This window comes from Cydia strobilella, chromosome 2 (assembly GCF_947568885.1).
Source record: "Cydia strobilella chromosome 2, ilCydStro3.1, whole genome shotgun sequence".
NCBI classification, from domain to species: Eukaryota; Metazoa; Arthropoda; class Insecta; order Lepidoptera; family Tortricidae; genus Cydia; species Cydia strobilella.
This window is the reverse complement of record NC_086042.1, coordinates 2,808,019-2,831,418: the sequence shown is the minus strand read 5'-3', so window position 1 is coordinate 2,831,418 and position 23,400 is coordinate 2,808,019. Positions and strand designations below refer to the sequence as shown.

The window sequence follows — 23,400 nt, the reverse complement described above, 5'->3', positions numbered from 1 at the left end:
TGTTATAGGGGCAACAGTAATACATCATCTGTGAGAATTTCAACTATCTAAAACGGGACCCTATTTCTAAGACTCCGCTGTCCGTCCGTCTGTCACCAGGCTGTATCTCATGAACTGTGATAGCTAGACAGTTGAAATTTTCACAGATGATGTATTTCTGTTGCTGCTATAACAACAAATACAAATATATATATATATATATATATATATATATATATATATATATATATATATTTGTGGGGCTCCCATACAACAAACGTGGTTTTTTTGCGTACGGAACCCTTGCGCGAGTCCGGTTCGTGGCCGGTTTTTATGTTCGTGCTGTCCCCAATCTAGCTAAATGTATGGATCCCACCGTTTCCAGCAGAGAACGAGGATATGTGGGAGGAAGTTGATCGGCACGGAGGCGCCGGGGCCGTGAGCGAGGGCGCGCTGCGGGAGCAGGACCTGCTGGCGTTGGTGAAGGCGTTCCCGCTGCGGGCGCTCGCGGCGCGCCTCGCGATGTTGCAGCGGACTGTGAGTGGCTTTTGTTTCATGGCTTCTCTACACTATCGATGATAGACGATGACTGGCGGGCACGATAGTGTAGAGGGTATACTCGGCAGTCCCCGCCGGTCATCGTCTATCATCGCCAATGATCGCCTCCGACCCGTGAGTTGTCGGTTTTTTGGGCACGCATCAAAGGGAATCGCCGGGTTGCGTTGTACAGGCGATCATGTGGATGCTTGCACGATGATGTTAATTGTCGATGATAGACGATGTTACTATAAACGACACCGATTGTCGTATGTGTGGCGAAGAGGAAGAGACAATAGAGCACCTTATGTGTGAATGTCACGCCCTCGCCAGACAAAGAATGAAGGACTTTGGAACAGGCCACCTGGAACCAAAGGAATTCAAAACGCTACCCATAAGGTCCATCATCCGGCATATGGAGATGGTGGGGAAAGCTCTTGAGTAGCGGACGGATTTTTCCTAGGGGGTAACTGCACAAAAGATCCCTATGGGTCGAAGTGTATCCGCAAGGGCCCCCGAAATTATAAGATAAGATAAACGATCATCGCCGATAGTATAGAGGAGGCATCAAGAGTGAAAGAAGCGACAGGAAGAACGAAATGGTGGTGTCGTTTTTGATAGCGAGAAATAATGTCGTACTAACAGGGTTCCGGCCGTTTCACAAAAGCTTGTAACTTGTAATACAAGCGGATGTCACTTTTTGACAGCTTTTGTTAGCTAGGAACTTCCACTTGTATTACAAGTTACAAGTTTGTTTAGAAACGGGCCCCAGAAGACCGTGAGTGGCTTTTATTTAAGAAGAGTAGGTACTACACTATAGTTCGTTTTCTTTTGCATTAGAAAGAAGGTAAGCGATCTTGACGCGTCTTTGGATTAGGACTTAAGTTCATTGGGAGCGAGAATTCTTAAGAGGCCGGTGTCGATTTTAGTCGCAAAAATGTAAAATTCATAGATTTAGTCGGTGAAATTGTACACCTTTTGTTACCTAATTGAAATAACAAGTACTAGTTTCTATTAGCGCATCTTCTTATCTTACCTTTTATCAGATCAATTTGTTGAAAACATACTCACTAAATTAGTAATGTTTGCTTTTCTGATGGACGTTCAGGTAAACGCGCGTAAAGCACTGTGTTGAAGATGTTCACGTACGCACGGCTATTTCTCTTACAGAGGATCCCACCTCGGCCGATCTTTCTAACTATTTGCGTCTCACATTTTGCTTAGTGTCAGAGTGAGAATCCACATTGGACTAACAAATTAGACAGGTGGAAATGGAAACCAACCTTTACATAGTTTTTTTGATATTGGCTCAACTTTTTAGGACATAACCCAAACCCGTCCATACGAATGGGACCACGTTGCGCGGGACGTGCTCCGAGCGTGCTGCGGCGTGCGCACGCTGCTCGCCGTGCTCGCGCGCGCCGTGCGCACGCACGCTGCGTACCCGCGCCTGCGCGCTGAGCTGCGCGCACTGGGACACCACGCTATGTGGGCTGTAGCTGACCTGCATAAACATAACAGGTAACTAACAGGATAACAGGATGTTGTCAGGGTGGATTTTCTTAATGAGTCAGTGAGGGCAGCTACCAGACCCCGTGTTGCTACGCGAAAACGATCTTAGAAGGCCTTCCCTCGATTTCAAATTAATGGAGATTAGCGTTTTCAGATTTTAGAAAAATCATACAGGGTGCGAGAAAAAGGTAATTTTTGTCAAAAAAAATTTTTATGCCAATCGATCCCATTCCTATCCAGGATATAAGATTTTATGGGACCAAAAAAAACACCGGCCAAGCGCGCACGAAAGGTTCCGTACCGTTACGCAAAAAACGGCAAAAAAATCACGTTTGTTGTATGGGAGCCCCCCTTAAATATTTATTTTATTCTGTTTTTAATATTTTTTGTTATAGCAGCAACAAAAATATCTGTGAAAATTTCAATTGGCTAGCTATCACGGTTCATGATATACAGCCTGGTGACAGACGGACAGACAGACAGATAGACAGCGAAGTCTTAGTAATAGGGTCCCGTTTTTACCCTTTGGGTACGGAACCCTAAAAATCAACGGCTAAAAAAGCCACAAAATGATTAAGTTTTGCCATACAATTTGTATGAAAAATAAATCTTTTATTTTTCACATTTAATTTTTTATGCCAATCGATACTGTATACTTACAATTTGGGATATAGAAACAGGACAAATTTACTGAACTTGATTGCAAATAAAGAACTTGAACTTTTGACAATATACTTTATAATAAATTGAGCTGATAGAATTGTATTCTTTAGCGCCTAAGCAATAAAAAAACTGGCAAACTAGGAAAAGTGCCATCCTGCGAGACAGGCATAGCCTAGTGCAGGTGTCACGGGCAATTTCTATATCTTGCAACAACATCTAGCAGTGTTTAACTAGAATAAGTTTACTTAACCTTGTTTAAATCATAAGATTCACTGTATCAATAAACTATTATTTTTTTTTCAAAGTTTTTCAAATGTAGTTTACATTTTTTCAACAGAGACTCGTACCCCAAAGAACTATCGATCCAAATCGAAGCCGAGTTGGAAGCCATATTCATCGCCGGCTGGCTCCTCGAGACCGCGGAGCCCGAGGGCTGCGAGGCTCCGCCCGCCGCGTTACTGCGCCCTGCTGTCCGCCAGGCCTATTGTGTGGCCCTGATGACACACTTACATGGTTAGTAGCTTAGTAGCATAGTAGTAGCAAGTGAACTTGAACGTTCATTTAGTATACATAAATGACTTTATAGTGACAAAGATAGACATAACTCCGTAATAGATGGATACAGTCTAAGGAAAAAACGTGCCTCGAAAATCACGAAAATTTGATTCTCGATCAGATGTCGCTACTACCTTTGGCCTACTCTCGTATAGAGGGCGTTGACGGTTTCGTTTGTTATTTAACAATTTTAACGTATATCAGTGAAAGAGCATGGGTCAAAATAATTCAATTCAATTCAATTCAATTTATTTATTTCAGAATAAAAATTCCATATACAATTACATTTACATTTAAAATAAAATAAAATAACTAATCCTAAATTAAAACTAAATATGTTAGTAACAATAGGTAATACTTAGAACAACTATGTTAGTACACAGGAAATAATTTGTTAATAAAATACATTAAAATAAAATTACATTAAAATAAAATAAAATTACAATTAAATTATAATAAAAATAATTAATGCAAATAAAAAAAATCATTTATCCATATTTAAATATATTTTATCGTATTTTTATAAATCTTCATTTTTAGTTTTAAAGTGTGTCGATAGATGGCAGTGAATTTACTGTGGTTACAAAATTTACTATCACAGTACCGCTCTATAATATTATATCCTCTTTGATAGTGATAAACGAAACTGTCTACTCCCAAAGAATGTTGAGAAATTTATGATCTATTCATACTCCTATCACTATCACAAACCAAATATAATGTGATGTGCTGCTGTGTGTACTGACACGGATTTCGAAGAAGAAATTGTATATTTTTATAGTTTTATACAAACCTCACGTATTTTTTTATTCTGTACACAACTGTCGATATCGATAAAAAATATCTATCACTAGCTAGATTGCGACAGTATTTTGTAGTGCCGCAAAAATTTGGGCTCTGGTGACTACTATGAGATCCCAAATCAGACAATTATAGGTAGATAAAAAACGTAGACAAAATATTCTAAGCTATTTTTATTTTACAGAAAAGCAACCACTAGTGATAGACTGTATATCGCTATCGCTGTCTCTTTCCTGCGGGCAATGCGTGCGCGTCGCCTCGCTAGTCGCGAGTTCTGAGGATAGTGCCGACATCCCAGCCATGGTTGTCGATTTCCTTGTCCAGGTACTTTAAACACACACACACACACATCTGTACACGCGTCATGCGTCATAGTGTAAGTTGCTTAAAAATAGTACTGAGCGGCCGGCAAACGGCCGTCAATCTGCTGTCGCGGGGCGAGGTAATTCGAGTCGGGGCGGGGCGGGGCGTGGCCGTTCTGTATGATAATACTATTACTTATTCTGTGCCCGTACATACAAATTAACTTTGTATGTGTGCTTCACTAATGCATCGATCCTTGATGAACTGAACATCACAACCAGGCTGTCCACTGTCTGCTTACGCAGAGTGCTTGTGTATTTTGGCCACATTGCCAGGAAAGACAGTGATAACCTGGAAAAGCTGGTAATCACTGGTAAAATCGAAGGCGATAAGCCGAGACGCAGGAGCCCAACGCGGTCGACAGACCAAATCCGCTCAGCCCTTGATGCAACGCTCCACGGTGCGCTCCACTCGGCGACAGACAAAAAGAGGTGGCGGCAAATTGTCCAAGAGAAGCTGCTCCCTAGAAGTGACCACGACCCTCAGTGATGACGAAACCGATGCAAAGAGGAGGTGTGCTTCAAATCTTGTAACTAAAATTTGAACCAGTTGCCGGTGTCTGATTCAGTTGAAATTTGGAGTACATCCGTAATTCCGATGACGATGCAATTATATGCTAACATGGAGCTGATTTGATGATGCAGTCGGAAGGTAGCAAACGGAACTCTTCAAAGGAAAAACACAAACACGTCGAGTTTAGGTTCATTAGAAAGGTCTCGAGAAGTTCTTGATAGAGGGGGGTTTTCAGAAAAAGGTACCATTTACTTTTTTTCGAATAACTATCAAGTTTTGGGTTATTTAGACTCAGAATCACGAGTACTATTGAATGAGACAAAGAAAAAAGTGTCCCCAGTTTTTCATACAAATTTTGGATGTCAGTTTTGTAACGGTCCATACAAAATGTATGTGAAAATGCGTTACAAAACTGTAATTTTTTTGGGGACACATTTTTTTTCTGTTTAAATCGACTGTCCTCGTGATTCTAAGTAGAAATAACCAAAAAGTTGATGGATTTTCGAAAAAAAGTAAATGGTACAATTTTAATTGAAAATGCCCAGACACGCGAATGAGAAGTACAGTCACCAATAAAAGTGTGTTACAATTTTGTTTTTTACAGTAATTAATCCATGAAATTTCGCTTTTGACAGGTGGCACTGAAACCAAAGAGGCAGTGCAACGGTTCGTGCACCGACGCGGCGCGAGAGTGTCTTCCTAAACTTATATCCAAGCACGATTATTTATGCACCCGAGCAGTGCATAGCATAGCTTATGTTCATCAGTGTAAGTGCCTTTTATCTCTTCTACATATACACATTATTTTAACAATTTAATGTAATAATTAAATTAGGTTAAGTTATTTATAATAGAAATTCAAACACAAAGTTTATTGTTATACTGAATAAATAAATATGAATAAATATGCACACGCGATTTCATACAAACTTTATGAACAATAAAACAATTAAATGTTAATATATTTTCCTTTTTAGGGTTCCGTACCCAAAGGGTAAAAACGGGACCCTATTACTAAGACTCCGCTGTCCGTCTGTCACCAGGCTGTATCTCAGGAACCGTGATAGCTAGACAGTTGAAATTTTCACAGATGATGTATTTCTGTTGCCGCTATAACAACAAATACTAAAAAGTACGGAACCCTCGGTAGGCGAGTCCGACTCGCACTTGGCCGGTTTTATTTATTGTGGGACGTACCACATTATTAAAATCTATATAAATTGTATTGTATGTGTTGTTGGACCGGCAATCCAAGGATGTGGGTTCGAGTCCCACGTTGACCAGAGTTGATCATCGTTGATTTTTTCATTGTGATTGACCTGTATATACAATTAATATAGACAATAGAACGTTCTGTGCCCGGTATTTGAAAGCCTAATATCGTGAAGGTGTTTGATTTTGACATGTTTCTTTATTCCTCAGTGGAACCATTGCAACCAACGGCGGCCATTTTGAAGCCGTTCTGCCTACAAAAATGGCGGCCGTCGACGGACGAGATACGCGCCGTGCTCGACGACTGGTCGCAACGCAGTCCGCAACTGTTGCCGTGTCTACTACAAGAACTTAGTTATACACCTTACGAGTGAGTTTATACAATAAACCAATGGTGGCCATTTTGAAGTGTCTTCAAAGATGGCGGCCATGGTGCGAGATACGCGCCGTGCTCGACGACTAGTCGCAACGCAATCCGCGACTGTTGCCGTGTCTACTACAAGAACTTAGTTATACACCTTACGAGTGAGTTTATACAATAAACCAATGGTGACCATTTTGAAGTGTCTTCAAAGATGGCGGCCATGGTGCGAGATACGCGCCGTGCTCGACGACTGGTCGCAACGCAGTCCGCGACTGTTGCCGTGTCTACTACAAGAACTTAGTTATACACCTTACGAGTGAGTTTATACAATAAACCAATGGTGACCATTTTGAAGTGTCTTCAACGATGGCGGCCATGGTGCGAGATACGCGCCGTGCACGACGACTGGTCGGAACGCAGTCCGCAACTGTTGCCGTGTCTACTACAAGAACTTAGTTATACACCTTACGAGTGAGTTTATACAATAAACCAATGGTGGCCATTTTGAAGTGTCTTCAACGATGGCGGCCATGGTGCGAGATACGCGCCGTGCACGACCACTGGTCGCAACGCAGTCCGCAACTGTTGCCGTGTCTACTACAAGAACTTAGTTATACACCTTACGAGTGAGTTTATACAATAAACCAATGGTGGCCATTTTGAAGTGTCTTCAAAGATGGCGGCCATGGTGCGAGATACGCGCCGTGCTCGACGACTGGTCGCAACGCAGTCCGCAACTGTTGCCGTGTCTACTACAAGAACTTAGTTATACACCTTACGAGTGAGTTTATACAATAAACCAATGGTGACCATTTTGAAGTGTCTTCAACGATGGCGGCCATGGTGCGAGATACGCGCCGTGCACGACGACTGGTCGGAACGCAGTCCGCAACTGTTGCCGTGTCTACTACAAGAACTTAGTTATACACCTTACGAGTGAGTTTATACATTAAATCAATGGTGGCCATTTTGAAGTGTCGTCAAAGATGGCGGCCATGGTGCGAGATACGCGCCGTGCTCGACGACTGGTCGCAACGCAGTCCGCAACTGTTGCCGGGTCTACTACAAGAACTTAGTTATACACCTTACGAGTGAGTTTATACAATAAACCAATGGTGGCCATTTTGAAGTGTCTTCAAAGATGGCGGCCGTATACGGGAGAGATCCTGCTGTAGTAGCTTATTTGTGTATCTTTCTAGTCAGTCTATCTTGAGTCTTGTTATAAAAAGAAAAAATATATATATTTTATTTTCTTAAAAAGTTTTTGACAATTAAGAAGGAACGAATATCACAATAATATTTACAATGTTCAATAAACTTGTTTCGGCTGGAGAGATATCTCTAAAGCAAGGACGATAAGGACGAAGAGTTTCGTACATTTACCCGCTCGTTCCCACAGTTCCCGCTCGGAAAGACTTATTGACCACCGGTGTCAGGGGCGGGACAGCTATATAATTACGCGCGTGCGATAAATTTAGATTTATTTATTTCACAACATATGATTACAGTACAAATTACATTAATGTCAATTTATAAGAATCTATGTTGAGATCGTCAGAAATAAATTTAAATAATAGCAAGATAATCCAAATAAATTGACATCATCAATTACTTTTTAGGGTTCCGTACCCAAAGGGTAAAAACGGGACCCTATTACTGAGACTCCGCTGTCCGTCTGTCTGCCACCAGGCTGTATCTCATGAACCGTGATAGCTAGACAGTTGAAGTTTTCACACATGATTTATTTCTGTTGCCGTTATAACAACAAATACTAAAAAGTACGGAACCCTCGGTGGGCGAGTCGGACTCGCATTTGGCCGGTTTTTTTCTTACCTGATAAAAGCCGTCTATTTAGTCGATTTAAAGAGATCCAAGTTATAGTGGACTGGGAATAGATTTACAGGAAGTAAATTCTACTCCTTAGCCGTTCGCATGATAAAGCTGGATGCACAATACATACTTATATACATAATATGAATAATTTGCTATACGTCCTTACTTTATTACCGTTCTGTCTGCAATCTAATGTGCGTGTTTCCCAGTGGGCTGTCATTGGAGTCACAAGCGACGATCGGCTCGTGGCTGTGCGGCGTGGCGGCGCCCGCGCCGGACTGGGCCTGGAGCGTGCTCGTGCGACTGCGCGTACATAGGTATATAATCATTGCAGTCACAAGCGACGATCGGCTCGTGGCTGTGCGGCGTGGCGGCGCCCGCGCCGGACTGGGCCTGGAGCGTGCTCGTGCGACTGCGCGTACATAGGTATATAATCATTGCAGTCACAAGCGACGATCGGCTCGTGGCTGTGCGGCGTGGCGGCGCCCGCGCCGGACTGGGCCTGGAGCGTGCTCGTGCGACTGCGCGTACATAGGTATATAATCATTGCAGTCACAAGCGACGATCGGCTCGTGGCTGTGCGGCGTGGCGGCGCCCGCGCCGGACTGGGCCTGGAGCGTGCTCGTGCGACTGCGCGTACATAGGTATATAATCATTGCAGTCACAAGCGACGATCGGCTCGTGGCTGTGCGGCGTGGCGGCGCCCGCGCCGGACTGGGCCTGGAGCGTGCTCGTGCGACTGCGCGTACATAGGTATATAATCATTGCAGTCACAAGCGACGATCGGCTCGTGGCTGTGCGGCGTGGCGGCGCCCGCGCCGGACTGGGCCTGGAGCGTGCTCGTGCGACTGCGCGTACATAGGTATATAATCATTGCAGTCACAAGCGACGATCGGCTCGTGGCTGTGCGGCGTGGCGGCGCCCGCGCCGGACTGGGCCTGGAGCGTGCTCGTGCGACTGCGCGTACATAGGTATATAATCATTGCAGTCACAAGCGACGATCGGCTCGTGGCTGTGCGGCGTGGCGGCGCCCGCGCCGGACTGGGCCTGGAGCGTGCTCGTGCGACTGCGCGTACATAGGTATAATCTAGATCAACCATTCTCAAAGTGTAAAGACCCCTGGGGCTCCGCAAAGCCTCAGTTGCGCCCTTGGAGCCCCCCGAGAATACTTTTAATAATAAGAAAGAAAACCACGTCTTCTATTCTGCGTCAAATATTTCGCTTTCCAGAGGGGTTCCGTCACCAAAAAAGTTTGAGAACCGCTGATCTAGATAAGTGGTTCATAACCTTTTCAAGACCTTTTCATTTGGTAAACTGATTTGAACCTCCAATAATACAAACATATTCCAATACTTTATTTCTTTCTTACACATGTTCACATGTTCTGTCAATAATAGTGAGTAAAAACCGTACTGATCTAAATATTTTATGTTCTGTCTTGTTCTGTTATGTAATGATATCTTAGCACACCCTTTGTCTAAAACAGCTAAAGATTTATATAAATTAGTCAATTTAGGAATTAAGCGAAGGTAAATTTGTGATTTTGTTTTGTAACAATGGGGGTGCCATCATCAAATATGATAAAACCCCTTTATTATATAGATAAAAAAAAAAATAGTTTTTAATTTTGGGTGACCTGAAAACCAGTGCCGTGTCTTACAGACAGTGCTTATGCTGAACGGCATTCTATTTGGCGACAATTGGGAACATTCCCGTTAAACCACTTCAGAAAAAAATTACCTCGATCGTTACGAGCGAGCTAAAGTCTGCCTCCCATAGAGATTAAGATGCATTTAGGATTCTTTATATTAATAATAAAAAGGGTAAAAACAGGTAATGAGGTAGTAAGGCCACTTTATTAGTTGTTATTGTTTAGGCTAAGCTTCGCCTCCCTATAAAGATAACCAATTAGGATGCATTTTGGGTTCCTTATCTTAGTTTGCAAATGCCGGCCGTCACAAAGACAATGACGGCAAAAACCTTTACCTGAGGTAACCTTTTTTTTCTCAACACCCTCATTTTTAAGTGCCATGCCAGTCATCACTTTTATGATATCGCCTGACCGTCTGCAAGACGTTTAAGAGATGTTCAGCGGGAATGTCCCCGATTGTACGTGTAATTATTTAATTTGTTATTGTAATGTTTGTTTTACGCCAAATAAATATTTTTCTATTCTATTCTATTTCTATTCTACTTTTTTGGTACCAAATATTGTAATCGTATATCAGATATCTGAATAGTTAAACTTGTCTTGTACAGGTCTAGCTGGCGCCTGCCGCTAGATGCCCCTCCACCTGAGCATACGCTAAATGTATTTGCGGAGGCCTACGCGGTGCTGTCCAGTTCTTGGGGACATTCATTACCACTGGTGAGCTTTAGAAGAATATATATTGAAGTCCTTCTGACTGCTGGACGCTCCACCGCCGGAGCATACACATAACGTAGGTACTCGGGGAGGCCTACGCGGTATTGTCCAGTTTTTGGGGACATTCATTACCACTGGTGAGCTTTAGAAGAAGGTATATTGAAGTCCTGCTGACTGCTGGACGCTCCGCCGGAGCATACTCAAGGGGTACTCGGGGAGACCTACGCGGTGCTGTCCAGTTTTTGGGGACATTCATTACCTCTCTAGCTTACACAACACACTCTTTAGCTTTACAACAGTCTATTTTATTTTTTAAACGGGCGTCAGAAAAAGTAATTACGATTTAGATGCGGTTTTTTAAGTGAAAGCGAGTTCTTAGCTATATTTGATAGAAATCTATCCAGCATTTGAAGAGTATCAGTGTCAAAATGTAAGGCATTTTTGGCCCAAAATTAATATTTTTGCGTAGGGGTTTTTTTAATTATTAATTTTGGCAAAGAGGATATAATAAGATAGAGCGGTACTGTCATAGTAAATTTTGTAAATGATTTTTTTTATTTGCATTAATTATTTTTATGATATTGACCCATGTTCTTTCACTGATATGCGTTAAAATTGTTAAATAACAAACGAAACCGTCAACGCCATCTATACGACAGTAGGCCAAAGCTAGTAGCGCCCTCTGATCGAGAATCAAATTTTCTTGATTTTCGAGGCACGTTTTTTCCTTAGACTATCCATCTATTACGGAGTTATATCTATCTTTGATTTTGGTTTATTTGTATGTGATAGATCTGCGAGTACGGCGCTCCCGCGTTGGCCCGCGTGGCGGCTGCGCGCGCGCCGGTCGCCGCCCACGCGCTGCCCCTCGTCATGGCCGCCATGATGCACTCACCAGCGTCCGTCTCGCTCACACCACAGTGAGTACACATACACAGCCCCTCTCGCTCTAAAGTTATGCCGCTCATTTGTCGCCAGAGACACCCATATTTATCTCAATTTGTCTGTGAAATCGATATCATATTCTTAACATTAAACTCGTTTCACATTCATGTTTTAAGAGTCCCCGGTAAGCTCGGCTGAATTTCATCATACAAATGGAGTTTCGTTCTCATTTTAAAACTACGTGTTGGATTGTAATGAAACTTTGCACATACAACGACATGAGGTATATCTAGGTCTGTTATTAGTTTATATAGCTCCAGTTTATAAAAGAAACGAAATAGAGTAAAAACAAGTTTTGTATGAAAAACTTAAACTCGCTGTATTTTTTTAACTATGGTATTTGAAGCTACATAAACTAATTACAGACATAGATATTTAGTCTGCATTTTCTCAAATGATTTTTACGCCTAATTAATTTACGCCCATTGTGTCTGACAACGGCACGCGCCGTAGCACGCGCTCAGACTCAATGGCACACAATGACCGACCGCTCATAAAAAGGAACAATGGCTTTTGTTTAAGAGATTACCGTCTTAGGCGTAAAAATCATTTGAGAAGTTGCAGACTTATACCTTATCCTATTGTAAGTACAAGTTTCAGAGCAAACTAGCTATTCGTTTTAAAATGAGAGCGGAACTACGTTTGTATGGAGAACCGAGCTTGCCGGGGACCCTTAACAGATTAGTATTACAGTGTCCACCGTTTGATGACAGGTTCTCATCGTTGACAAGTACTTTACTGGCGCCCCCGCAGTCACTAGTACAATGGGCACGAGGTGAGAAAGCGGCTACGCCCTATATCTTGCTGAGGAGAATGCTGGCTCATGTGGAAAATCAGCCGTAAGTGCCGCCTCTAGGGGGTTCCTAACACAAAATTACCAATATAGACTTATTCAATAGGGTGTCCGCTTTTTTAACAGAAAATTGTTTCATAGAATGTAATGTTTCGCAGAATTTTCATTTCATAGAAACTTTTTAACTTACAAAAACCGTTAACTTTTCAGGTACAGCTAAAAGATCGTTGTGTAGAACCCATTAGATCTAACAGAAAAGCAGGTTAGGTTAGGTTGGAACCCCCCCCCCCCCCTTTGTGAAAAAATATGTTTTCTATTAAATGAAAATTCTGCAAAACATTACATTCTATGAAACAATTTTCTGCAAAACAAGGTACGAGTACAACCGCTTACATTTAAACCTGGCTCGTTTACTACCTTTTTAAAAGTAATAAGTCTTAATTCTAGATCTCCAGCAGACCGTGATGCGGCGGTATCAACATGGCTTCAAGCGCTATGCCACACGGGGCTGACGGGCGCTCCGCTGGCGGCCGCTGATGCTCTGCTACTGACCACCCCCACCTACAATATACAGGTTTGTACTCCTATAAATACAATGTATACAATAACTATATGCTAGCTACTTGATTCCCAAACGTCCTGTGTGCTTATCTTTCAATGTAATAGTCTAAAGATCATATTTTCAGGAGGCGCTCAAACCCGAAGTGATTTCCCATTTGGTCTACAATGCTGTTCACGCGCCGCTGACGTGCGCAAGCGCGTTACTTGCTGCGCACGCGCAGAATGAACTGCCCATTCTGTTCCCTCGACTTCTGCAGCTCCTCGCAGAACAACGTGCGCACGGACAGAAGATACACGTTGACAATGCACTGAAGGTGTGTATACAGGGTGCCGCTTTAAACGTGAAGTATACTGACTCCGGTGTTTCGGTGACCCGGGTACAGTACTGCCATCTAATGCTAAAATTCTAAAGAAGGTAACTAACTAACTACCTTCGTTTCTACATTGTTGCAGCAAATCGGCTGCGGTATCAGCTCGGAGGAGTTAGTGATACACCAAACTGCCGCGGCTCTGCTCGCGCCGGCGGGGCACCCGACTCTACCGCTGTGGCGGCTGCTGATGCATTTATATCTGCACTCGTCCAATATCTCGTAAGTTCCTTCCCACCGATATTCTCGCAGGTCCCATATTGGGATACCCCCCTCCAATTGAGGGGGGATGTAATCTTCACGAGGCAGAGGTGTAGGGTTAGAGCCGGCGTAGCTTTATTTGACGTTTATAAGCACATTGAAATATGCCTACTTGAATAATAAACTATCTTTATCGTAACTTTTTTTTTTAAGCCTACTAAGTGTCCCACTGCTGGGCAAAGGCCTCTCCCCTTGATTTCCACGACTCCCGATTTGGTGTTTCCTCCGGCCAGTTGTTCAGGAAGCTGTCCAATCTTAATTACTAATTAATTTACTACTATTTGTACTATTATTAATTAATTTAGTACTTAACATAGTTTTTAGGTTTTTTTATACTAACACCGTTATGGATCAGTGCAGATCTGAAATAAACGATTTTTATTTTTATTTTTATTTATTTAACATTAAATAAATAATTTCACGGTTTAGACTCACTTGTTTTAGTCACTCGCGCGACATGTTTCGGAGAGCCTAGGTCTTCTTTCACAAGCACTAACACAACTAATTTTAAAGACAAACTCAAATAGAAAATTCCACTGTATTTTTTTCTACGAACTGGAAGACTGCCTGTGTAGCCGATGGTACTGGGTTCAAATCCCGGTAAGGGCATTTATTTGTGTGATAACCACAAATATTTGGTCCTGAGTCATGGGTGTTTTCCATGTATATAAGTATGTATTTATATACAGGGTGGCTAAAAAATAAGTGCATTCCCGTTGCCAGGGAGGTTTTGGGATTAAACTGAGCAACTTTTACTATGGGACCAACCCAGAAATCGCGAAAAAAAATCTGGCTGTTCCATACATTGTGGCTGGTCCATTTTTTATGGGGGGGCAAATTTTTTTTTCGCGATCTCGTGGTTGGTTGGCAACGGGATTACGGGAATGTACTTATTTTTTAGCCGCCCTGTATAAGTATTTATATCGTTGCCTAGCACCCACAGTATGTACAAGCTTTGCTTAGTTTGGGGCTAGGTTGGTTTGTAAGATGTCCCCTAATATTTATTTATTTAAGTGGGTATTAAAAGTGTTATATTTCACTTTCCTTACAGCTCAGACCCAGCGCCAATCGGACCTCTATTCTTCTCCGGCCTCGTCAAATCTCGGACTCTAGCTCAACTGAAAAAACGTCTGCACGAAACTATTCTCCACCACCACAATCAATCCGAAACCTACAAAAGCTTACTAAAACCTAAACCTAAAGAACCTAAATCCAAGTCTAGCTCGCCTGAGACGTTGTTACCGACGACATCTATTGGCGATTTGACGGGGGAGAGTGAGAGTGAGACGGATAGCGAGATAGATGATGTGTCTGAGAGTGAGGAGAGGAGGAGGGTCAATGTGAATATGTTGGCGTATCATGAGGGCGCGGAAAAGTAAGTCTTATACTACATACTTTACTACTTCTTCCTCGCGTTATCCCGGCATTTTGTTACGGCTCCTGGGAGCCTGGGGTCCGTTTGACAACTAATCCTAAGAATTGACGTAGGCACTAGTTTTTACGAAAGCGACTGCCATCTGACCTTCCAACCCACAGGGGGAACTAGGCCTTGTTAGGATCAGTCCGGTTTCCTCACGATGTTTTTCTTCACCGAAAAGCGGCTGGTAAATATCAAATGATATTTCGTACATAAGTTCCGAAAAACTCATTGGTATATACTTAAGGTTATAGACTCAAGGGAAACTTTGTCGCACTCAAAGATAGATATAACTCCGTAATAGATGGATACAGTCTAAGGAAAAAACGTGCCATGAATTCAAGAAAATTTGATTCTCAAACAGATGGCGCCACTACCTTTGACCTATTCTCGGATAGAGGCGTTGACGGTTTCGTTTGTTATTTAACAATTTTAACGCATGTCAGTGAAAGAACATGGGTCAAAATCATATAAAAATAATAAATGCAAATAAAAAAAAATTGTTTATCCATATATAAATACATTTTATCGTATTTTTATAAATCTTCATTTTTAGTTTTTAGTTTTAATCGTGTGTCGATAGATGCCAATGAATTTACTGTGGCAACAAAATTTACCATGACAGTACCGCTCTATCCTATTATATCATCTTTGGTCGCACTAAATGAAATAGCCAAGGCTTCTCGGGGCCTGTAGATAATGACATATTTTGCACACTTGCAATAAAATATACTATTTCATAATAGCATTTATTTCGTAGGATGCTACGAGAATACAGTTGTTGGTTGGAGGCGGGGGATAGATTACGAGCCACCCCGCACCACGCTGATATCTCACGCTTCATACCGGCCGCTGTAAGTGTAGAATTTACCACCTTCCGCAGCATATAAATGAAGAAGAAGAAGAAGAAAGACGTTTATTTCATAAAGCACACACACACAGGACAATACGATGAAAGAAATAAGATGCTTAAAAAAGGGAATATAAAAATTGGTAGTGCCTTTATACCAATATTTAGGCGGGAAGAAAAAAGACGCGGGGAGATATGTATGGGAGCCCTCAAGACACCAGAAGGGAATTGAATATTAAGTGGACTGTATCTAAATTAACGAGAAGTACTTGTTTGACGCTTAGAGTTAAGGGTGTTAGAAGAAATGCCTGCGCACATACCTTTGGAGCTCGTTGTGTGTCTCTTCGGCTGGCCACCACTTCATAAAACTTTCACCAAAACTTCAGCGTCAATCACGTGTATCACTTTCACTCCAGTTCAATAGTTTTTGCTAGTTTTCACACATTTTGATTTATTCAAATTAGAGACGATGCTGTTAGTCAAGCATCAATTCGGGAACTGACTTCGCCAAGATGGCGTCTCATATAAGTGCCGTAAAACGAGACGGCGATACGGCTTTGTGCGCGTTGGCAAGGGATAGGTAGCTTGGAAGGGTTTAGAGCGTTTTCACAAGTACCTACATTTTTAAAGTATTAAGAAAAAAAATAGCTACCTTAAACAAAAAATATCAAATTTGAAACTCAACATCCCCCCGGCCTTGAAGGAACCCTTCAAAGAAAAGGAAGGGGAGAGCAAAAGTGCTCAAACTATAATAATATAATCGCGGCATATGGTCATTGTGCCAAGTTACTTGCTAAGTTCGTAATAAAAATTCAAACAAAAAATTTACCGAACACCACAACCAAAGAAAAAAGGTTTAAATAACAATGCACAACAATCGTGCTAATAACTAAGTAAGTTACGTAAAACGCAAGTATAAGCTAAGCTAACTTAAGTATTATATTTAATTGGTCTATATTAGACGTGTACTAATCCTAAGATTCTTAACTAAACATAAGACTACTATTGAGTCGGTAACGGACATAACCGTATGACGGGACGTTTATACGTTCCAGTCTTCGTCTTAACTTCCGCCACGCGTACGACTCCGTCTTGGCTATTAGGATAGACGTTGGTTATGATTCCTAATGGCCATTGTAAAGGCGGGGCGTTATCAACGCTTAATATTACTACGGTACCAATTTTAATTGGAATTGAGGGAGTATTCCACTTTTCCCGTTGCTGCAAATTATGTAAATACTCCGATTTGAATCTCTTCCAATACGACTGCACTAGCGAGTCCATTAATGAAAACCGAGACAGTAAGTCGGGGCGTTCATCAGATAAATCAGCCGCGGGTAGAAATTCCAACAGAGACGTGGTCAAAAAATGAGAAGGGGTAAGCGCGAGCGGTTCGGAAGGGTCCGAGCTTAAAGCATACAAAGGTCGACTGTTGAGCAAAGCTTCTACCTGAGTAAGGACGGTTTCCATCTCCTGAAAGGTTAGGATCTGCTTTCCTATGACTCTAAACAGTAAGGTCTTAGTGCTTTTTATATTAGCTTCCCATATACCTCCGAAATGGCTAGCGGTAGGAGGATTCATTTTCCAAGTGATACGATGTTTCGCGAGCTCGTCGCTGAAAGACTTATAGTAGTCGTCCGATTGTAAAACATCGTGAAGCTCTTTAAAATAAGCTTTTGCGGATACGAAATTCGTCCCGTTATCCGAGTAAACAAAATTACAGGGACCTCGTCGCGATAGAAAGCGCTTGAAAGCGTCTATAAAACATGCAGAAGTTAGATTTGAGGCCAATTCTATATGAACGGCTTTAGTTACAAGGCAAATAAAAAGGCATATATAAGCCTTAACGCTGCGTATGCCGCGCTTCCGGTAAGGAGTAACATACAGGGGTCCAGCAAAGTCTATACCTGTATGCATAAAGGCTTTGCATTGCTCTAAGCGACATTTCGGCAAATCTGACATAAGAGGAAAAGTAGGTCTAGGATTCAACCTAAAACAACGGTTACATTTTTGAGTGCGGTGCCGAACAATGCGACGTGAGGAAATAATCCAAAATTTAGTTTTTAATATAGCAACTAAATGCTGAGGCCCTGCATGCAGGTTTTTGCGGTGATAGAAATCAATTATTAATTCTACTATATGACCTTTTTTAGGTAAAATTATAGGGTGCTTAGATCCATAATCCAGCGATGAGTTCGATAAGCGACCTCCAACGCGTAAAATCCCATCAGAAAGGAAAGGAAACAGTTTCTGTAACTTTAGCGAGCATTTACGTCCTTTAGCAATGGACTTGATGTCAGCTGAGAAGTGTGCATCTTGTACCGCTTTTATAATTTTAAGTTCAGCGGTATTTAGGTCATTAGCGGTAATTACATCATTTCGCGGTAGCTTCTTCAGAAAACGAAGCACATAAACAGTAGTTCGAAGAAGTTTGTTCCAAGTAGAACAACGGAGGGCGAGCGTTAGTAGAGGATGTTCAATTTTAGTAACCTCCGTGGTCACGTGGGACAAGGTTTTCTCCTCGGGCAGGTGCGACCGATTCGGAACGAATCTTTGTATAGGCCAACACTCTGTAGGTTGTGATAACCAAGCGGGCCCTTTAAACCAAAGCTCATGCTGGAGCAATTGGGAAGGAGTAAGACCACGTGACACGCAGTCACCGGGGTTTTGCGAGCCTGCAACGTGATATAAGTTGTCAGGTGAAATATTGGTTTGAATTTGCGAAATGCGATTCGCGACGTAAGTGTCAAATCTATGTGGAGAGGCGACCGACCAACATAAGGCGACCTCTGAGTCTGAAAATGCAAAAATATTATTTATTTTATGCCTATTCGACATGGTGTCGTGAACTTCCTTAAGAAGTTTAGAAAGAAGTAATATCCCGCAAAGTTCCAAACGAGCAAGAGTAATTTTAGGTTTAGCGGAAGCTACTCTCGATTTCGAACAAAGCAACGAGACCACAGGCGGCCCGTTGCCATTCACGACATGGGAATATATTACGCACCCATATGCGGATTCGCTGGCATCGGAAAAACCAACCAACGAAACTTGAGACCTCATCTCAATGCCTAAATGCCGAGGAAAACTAAGGCGAGATATTTGCGGTAGCTCGGCTAAATATTGTTGCCACTGCTTAACAATATGCGAGGGGGGCTCTTCGTCCCAATCGATAGAAAGAAGCCAAAGCTGCTTAATTATCAATTTGGCGTACAAAATAACTGGGCCGACGAGTCCTAAGACATCGTACAGGCGTGCGGTAGCCGAAAGAATGGCGCGCTTGGTACAAACGGACGGAGGACTCGAGATATCAAAAACAAAGCTGTCTCGTGCAGGTAACCATTTCAAACCTAAAACCTTAAAAGTACTTCCATCGTCGAAGGAAATAGATTTAGATTGTCGGTGCGACTCAGGTATGTGTTCGAGCAATTCGCGTGAATTGGAAGACCATTTGAGTAAATCAAATCCACCTGCTTTGAAAAGGGCGATCAATTCGTCTGCTATCTTAACAGCTTCCTCGGGTGAAGAAGCAGAAGAAGCAAGGTCGTCCATGTAGACATCTCTTTCGAGCACAGAGGCTGCCTTCGGCCATTTGTGCCGCTCATCGGCCGCTAACTGACGTAACGTCCGAATTGCCAAAAAGGCTGAAGGTCGAAGTCCAAACGTCACTCTCGTGAACGTTAACACTTCGAGCGGGTCGGTATCAGAAAACCGATATAAAATCCGTTGGTATTTGCGGTGCGAAGGGTTCACATAAATGCATAAGTACATTTGTTTTACATCAGCGAAAAATGCTGTTTTATAAATGCGCACATTTAATAAAATGTGAAAAATATTAGCCTGTAGGTTACATCCGGTATGTAAAATATCATTTAAAGATAAACCTGTATCTGTCCTTGAACTTCCGTCTAGGACAGGTCTCACTTTTGTACTTATTTTATCGCTGCGTAATACAGGGTGGTGCGGTAGATAAAATCCACGAGTATTAGATTCGTCATCAGTTGACGCGCGGGTGAGTATACCTTTATCAAGATAATCGTGAATAACTTCGTCGTATCCAGACTTAAGATCAGGATTTTTAGCGAATTTCTTTTCTAAAAGTAAAAAACGCCTTTTTGCGGTATTAAAAGAATCGCCCAATGTCTGAGGATTGTCTTTAAACGGAAGGTCCACCGTATAACTGCCGTCAGTATTACGGACAGTGGTAGAAGTGTAAATATTTTCACATTTTTGATCTTCTGGACTCAAAAAGGTACGCGAAGGTATCTCTTCTACTGCCCAAAAGTTCTCAACGAGCCTATGAAGCGGATCGCTAGTAAACGCGCAAAGCGTGCGAGAAGCGGTGGGCGGGTTAGCTATAGCGGCGTCACCCATTATTACGTACCCTAAGGTCGTTTCTAGCGCGGTAGGTATTGTAGGATCCGAACTCTCAATTTTCCTAGACAGCAATATTTTGCAATAAATATTAACCCCTAAGAGTATATCTATGGGTCCAGGTTCCGAGAAGCCACCGTCGGCGAGCGGTAAGTTGCGAGCAAAATCAATAACCTCTTTATTTACGCGCGAGTCGGGTAACTGTGAGGTTATGCGATTTACTATCAACGGACGGATCGAATATTTATGTGAATCATCTAATAAAGATGAAAAGGTGAGCGCGGTATTGCCCTTTGTCTCGAGAGCTATTTCTCCCAAGCCAGAGGCTTCAGTAGCGTGTAGCGGTTTATTTATAGCAAGCGCAAGGCGATTGCAACAGGCGACAGTAATATAATCCGACATTGATCCCGGATCAATTAATGCGCGAAGGATATGCGTGCGGTTTAAGGAATCAATAACCTTAATTTTAGCGGTTGCGAGTAAAGCGGTAGTTAGGCATGGACCACTATTGTCCTTACATGCCATTGTGCGGATGGACGCGGAAATTACCTCACGAGGAGGTGGCAAGCTATTTTCGACCTTAACTGCGGCAATTGCAGGGTCTATATTAGCTTGAGCGGGGTTATCGGCCCGTACAGCTGAAAAGGCTGGGGTCGAGTCATAAGCGGTAGCGGGTGCGGGAGTAACAACATTATTTGTTATTGCGGGAAAACAATTATTAGAAGCGGGTGCGGATACCACTGCACTAACGTTGCAGTGAGATTTCTCTTTCGTATTAAAATGTAACATCGTATGATGTCTTAACGAACAATGAGAACAATGATGCTTGAAAGTGCAAGCTAATGTCTTATGTTTCACACTTAAGCAGTTATTGCAAAAAGAGTTTGATTTTATGAAGTTGAACCTATCGTGCGGTGTCATTTTATTAAAAGATTGACATGAATATAAATGCTCATGTTGTTTATTTTTACACAATGAACATTTATCGCTGGCGCTTGTGCTATTGGCCGCATCTGTGTTTACAAACGACTTAGTTTTTTGTAACAAGCGTTGTTTAGCAGAATTATCAACCGGTTTATTAATTGTCGCATTTGGCGAACGAGATAAAACTTTATTTTGTTCTTTAACAAATTCAATCAAATTTTGATAAGAGGGGATTTTCTCTTTGCGGTATGTAATTTCGAACAATTTAATTGTATCGGAATCCAACTTTTGTAGCGCTAAATGTAAAAGCATGAAGTCGGTTAAGTCATTCAGGTGCAACTGCTTAAGGGCTTCTACAGACGAGTTAAATTTATTTATAAATAAATCCAAGCCGGCGGCGTTGGTTGCGGTTAATTGTTTAAATGTTAGCAGCTGATTAAAATACGCTGATGCTAACGAACGTGGATCATCGTATTTTTGTATTAATGCGTTCCAAATTATTGGATAATTTTCCGCGGTTGTGGGCAAGCCGGAGCAAACACTTGCTGCATTGCCAGTCAATTTGCCAACTAAATAGTACACCTTTTCGCTGTCAGTCAGCGATGCGTTTTCGTGAATAATACTTTTAAACTGTTGGTAAAACAAAGGCCAGTTTTTGACATCTCCGTCAAAAGAAACTAACTCCAATTTAGGCAGGCGGCATTTTGGTTTCGACGAATTTGTCGGTTCAGAGGGAACCTTGGATTCGTTATCTATCAGAACTTGCTTGATATAACAATACATTTCCTCAAAGGCCGTCCATGACTCGTAATCTATTTCTGAGTCAGGATGCAATTGTAATTGCAATAAATTATATGACTCCAAAACGGCTTCGTAATCTTCACGCAATTTATCTAAATTTAATGCACTCGTGTGAAATGGCCTATATTGAGTAGCATCGGTTTCCGCCTTATAAGCAAGTTCCAAGATGTTTTCTACGCGCTTGTATATAACATCGCGCCGAACTGTATAGAGGGCAAGCTGATTTTTGTTTGTATCGCTATGAGCGTCCTCGCTGCCTTTTCCATTCTTTGTTTGTTTTGTCATTCTTATTGGGTATGAATAAGTTTTGCAATAAAACTAAATTAAAACGTCGTAAATAAATAGTGTACCTACGAGTTATTTGTATGCAGGTGTAGTGTACTATTTAGTATAGCAATTTGACTAAACGTATTTATGTGAATGGAATATAATATATGCGGTTTAAATAAATGAGTTCCCTTTAAAAATAGGTATACCTAACGAATACAAGCCGCGAGTCAACGTTATATAGCGAACGGAATATTTTTCTACCCGAAATATTTGAGCGAGCGGTGTGACGTTAACTGTGCCGTGGAACGTGCAATCGTATAGGTGCGAAACGAGCGGAATAAATGAACTAGCCGAACAAATCCGAACTATCACGAATGAATTGAAATAATTAGTTAGACTATCTCCAAGATGGCTAACAATTATGGAATGTGAACAAAGAAAAAGTGGAACACGTGTATATGTATGTTTGTCATAAAATTAAAATAAATTAGGAAATAACCTACGATCTGTCGTGTTTAGCAACGCGGAGCGGAAACAAAACGAAATAACTGCCGATGCGGGAGATATAATAGGATAAATGACAGTATATTTCAGTTACGTAAACACAATGACCATATAGTTAGCGGTATATTTATGACAAATGGATATAGATCCGGCTCGAAGGACCAAAAAATATGGTAGTGCCTTTATACCAATATTTAGGCGGGAAGAAAAAAGACGCGGGGAGATATGTATGGGAGCCCTCAAGACACCAGAAGGGAATTGAATATTAAGTGGACTGTATCTAAATTAACGAGAAGTACTTGTTTGACGCTTAGAGTTAAGGGTGTTAGAAGAAATGCCTGCGCACATACCTTTGGAGCTCGTTGTGTGTCTCTTCGGCTGGCCACCACTTCATAAAACTTTCACCAAAACTTCAGCGTCAATCACGTGTATCACTTTCACTCCAGTTCAATAGTTTTTGCTAGTTTTCACACATTTTGATTTATTCAAATTAGAGACGATGCTGTTAGTCAAGCATCAATTCGGGAACTGACTTCGCCAAGATGGCGTCTCATATAAGTGCCGTAAAACGAGACGGCGATACGGCTTTGTGCGCGTTGGCAAGGGATAGGTAGCTTGGAAGGGTTTAGAGCGTTTTC

The 23,400-nt window shown here is 41.9% G+C and overlaps 2 protein-coding genes across 2 annotated transcripts in view; one reads left to right on the top strand and one right to left on the bottom strand.

Annotated features, from left to right (window-relative positions):
• LOC134755369 (lipid storage droplets surface-binding protein 2) overlaps nucleotides 1–23,400 on the bottom strand; it is a 122,828-nt gene that overhangs the window by 24,714 nt on the left and 74,714 nt on the right. The gene's annotated exons all lie outside the window — the stretch shown is intronic.
• The window catches only part of LOC134749224 (uncharacterized), a 65,991-nt gene that overhangs the window by 5,724 nt on the left and 36,867 nt on the right, over nucleotides 1–23,400 (top strand). Inside the window, exons 7-25 of the mRNA XM_063684115.1 lie at nucleotides 365–516; nucleotides 1,838–2,037; nucleotides 3,029–3,204; nucleotides 4,232–4,371; nucleotides 5,559–5,691; nucleotides 6,346–6,505; nucleotides 7,486–7,590; nucleotides 8,542–8,692; nucleotides 8,776–8,859; nucleotides 9,103–9,194; nucleotides 9,311–9,412; nucleotides 10,592–10,700; nucleotides 11,490–11,617; nucleotides 12,356–12,481; nucleotides 12,883–13,009; nucleotides 13,122–13,310; nucleotides 13,450–13,586; nucleotides 14,677–15,000; nucleotides 15,803–15,896. Coding sequence (XP_063540185.1) covers nucleotides 365–516; nucleotides 1,838–2,037; nucleotides 3,029–3,204; nucleotides 4,232–4,371; nucleotides 5,559–5,691; nucleotides 6,346–6,505; nucleotides 7,486–7,590; nucleotides 8,542–8,692; nucleotides 8,776–8,859; nucleotides 9,103–9,194; nucleotides 9,311–9,412; nucleotides 10,592–10,700; nucleotides 11,490–11,617; nucleotides 12,356–12,481; nucleotides 12,883–13,009; nucleotides 13,122–13,310; nucleotides 13,450–13,586; nucleotides 14,677–15,000; nucleotides 15,803–15,896 — 2,729 coding nt within the window. The remainder of the gene's footprint in view (nucleotides 1–364; nucleotides 517–1,837; nucleotides 2,038–3,028; nucleotides 3,205–4,231; nucleotides 4,372–5,558; nucleotides 5,692–6,345; nucleotides 6,506–7,485; nucleotides 7,591–8,541; nucleotides 8,693–8,775; nucleotides 8,860–9,102; nucleotides 9,195–9,310; nucleotides 9,413–10,591; nucleotides 10,701–11,489; nucleotides 11,618–12,355; nucleotides 12,482–12,882; nucleotides 13,010–13,121; nucleotides 13,311–13,449; nucleotides 13,587–14,676; nucleotides 15,001–15,802; nucleotides 15,897–23,400) is intronic.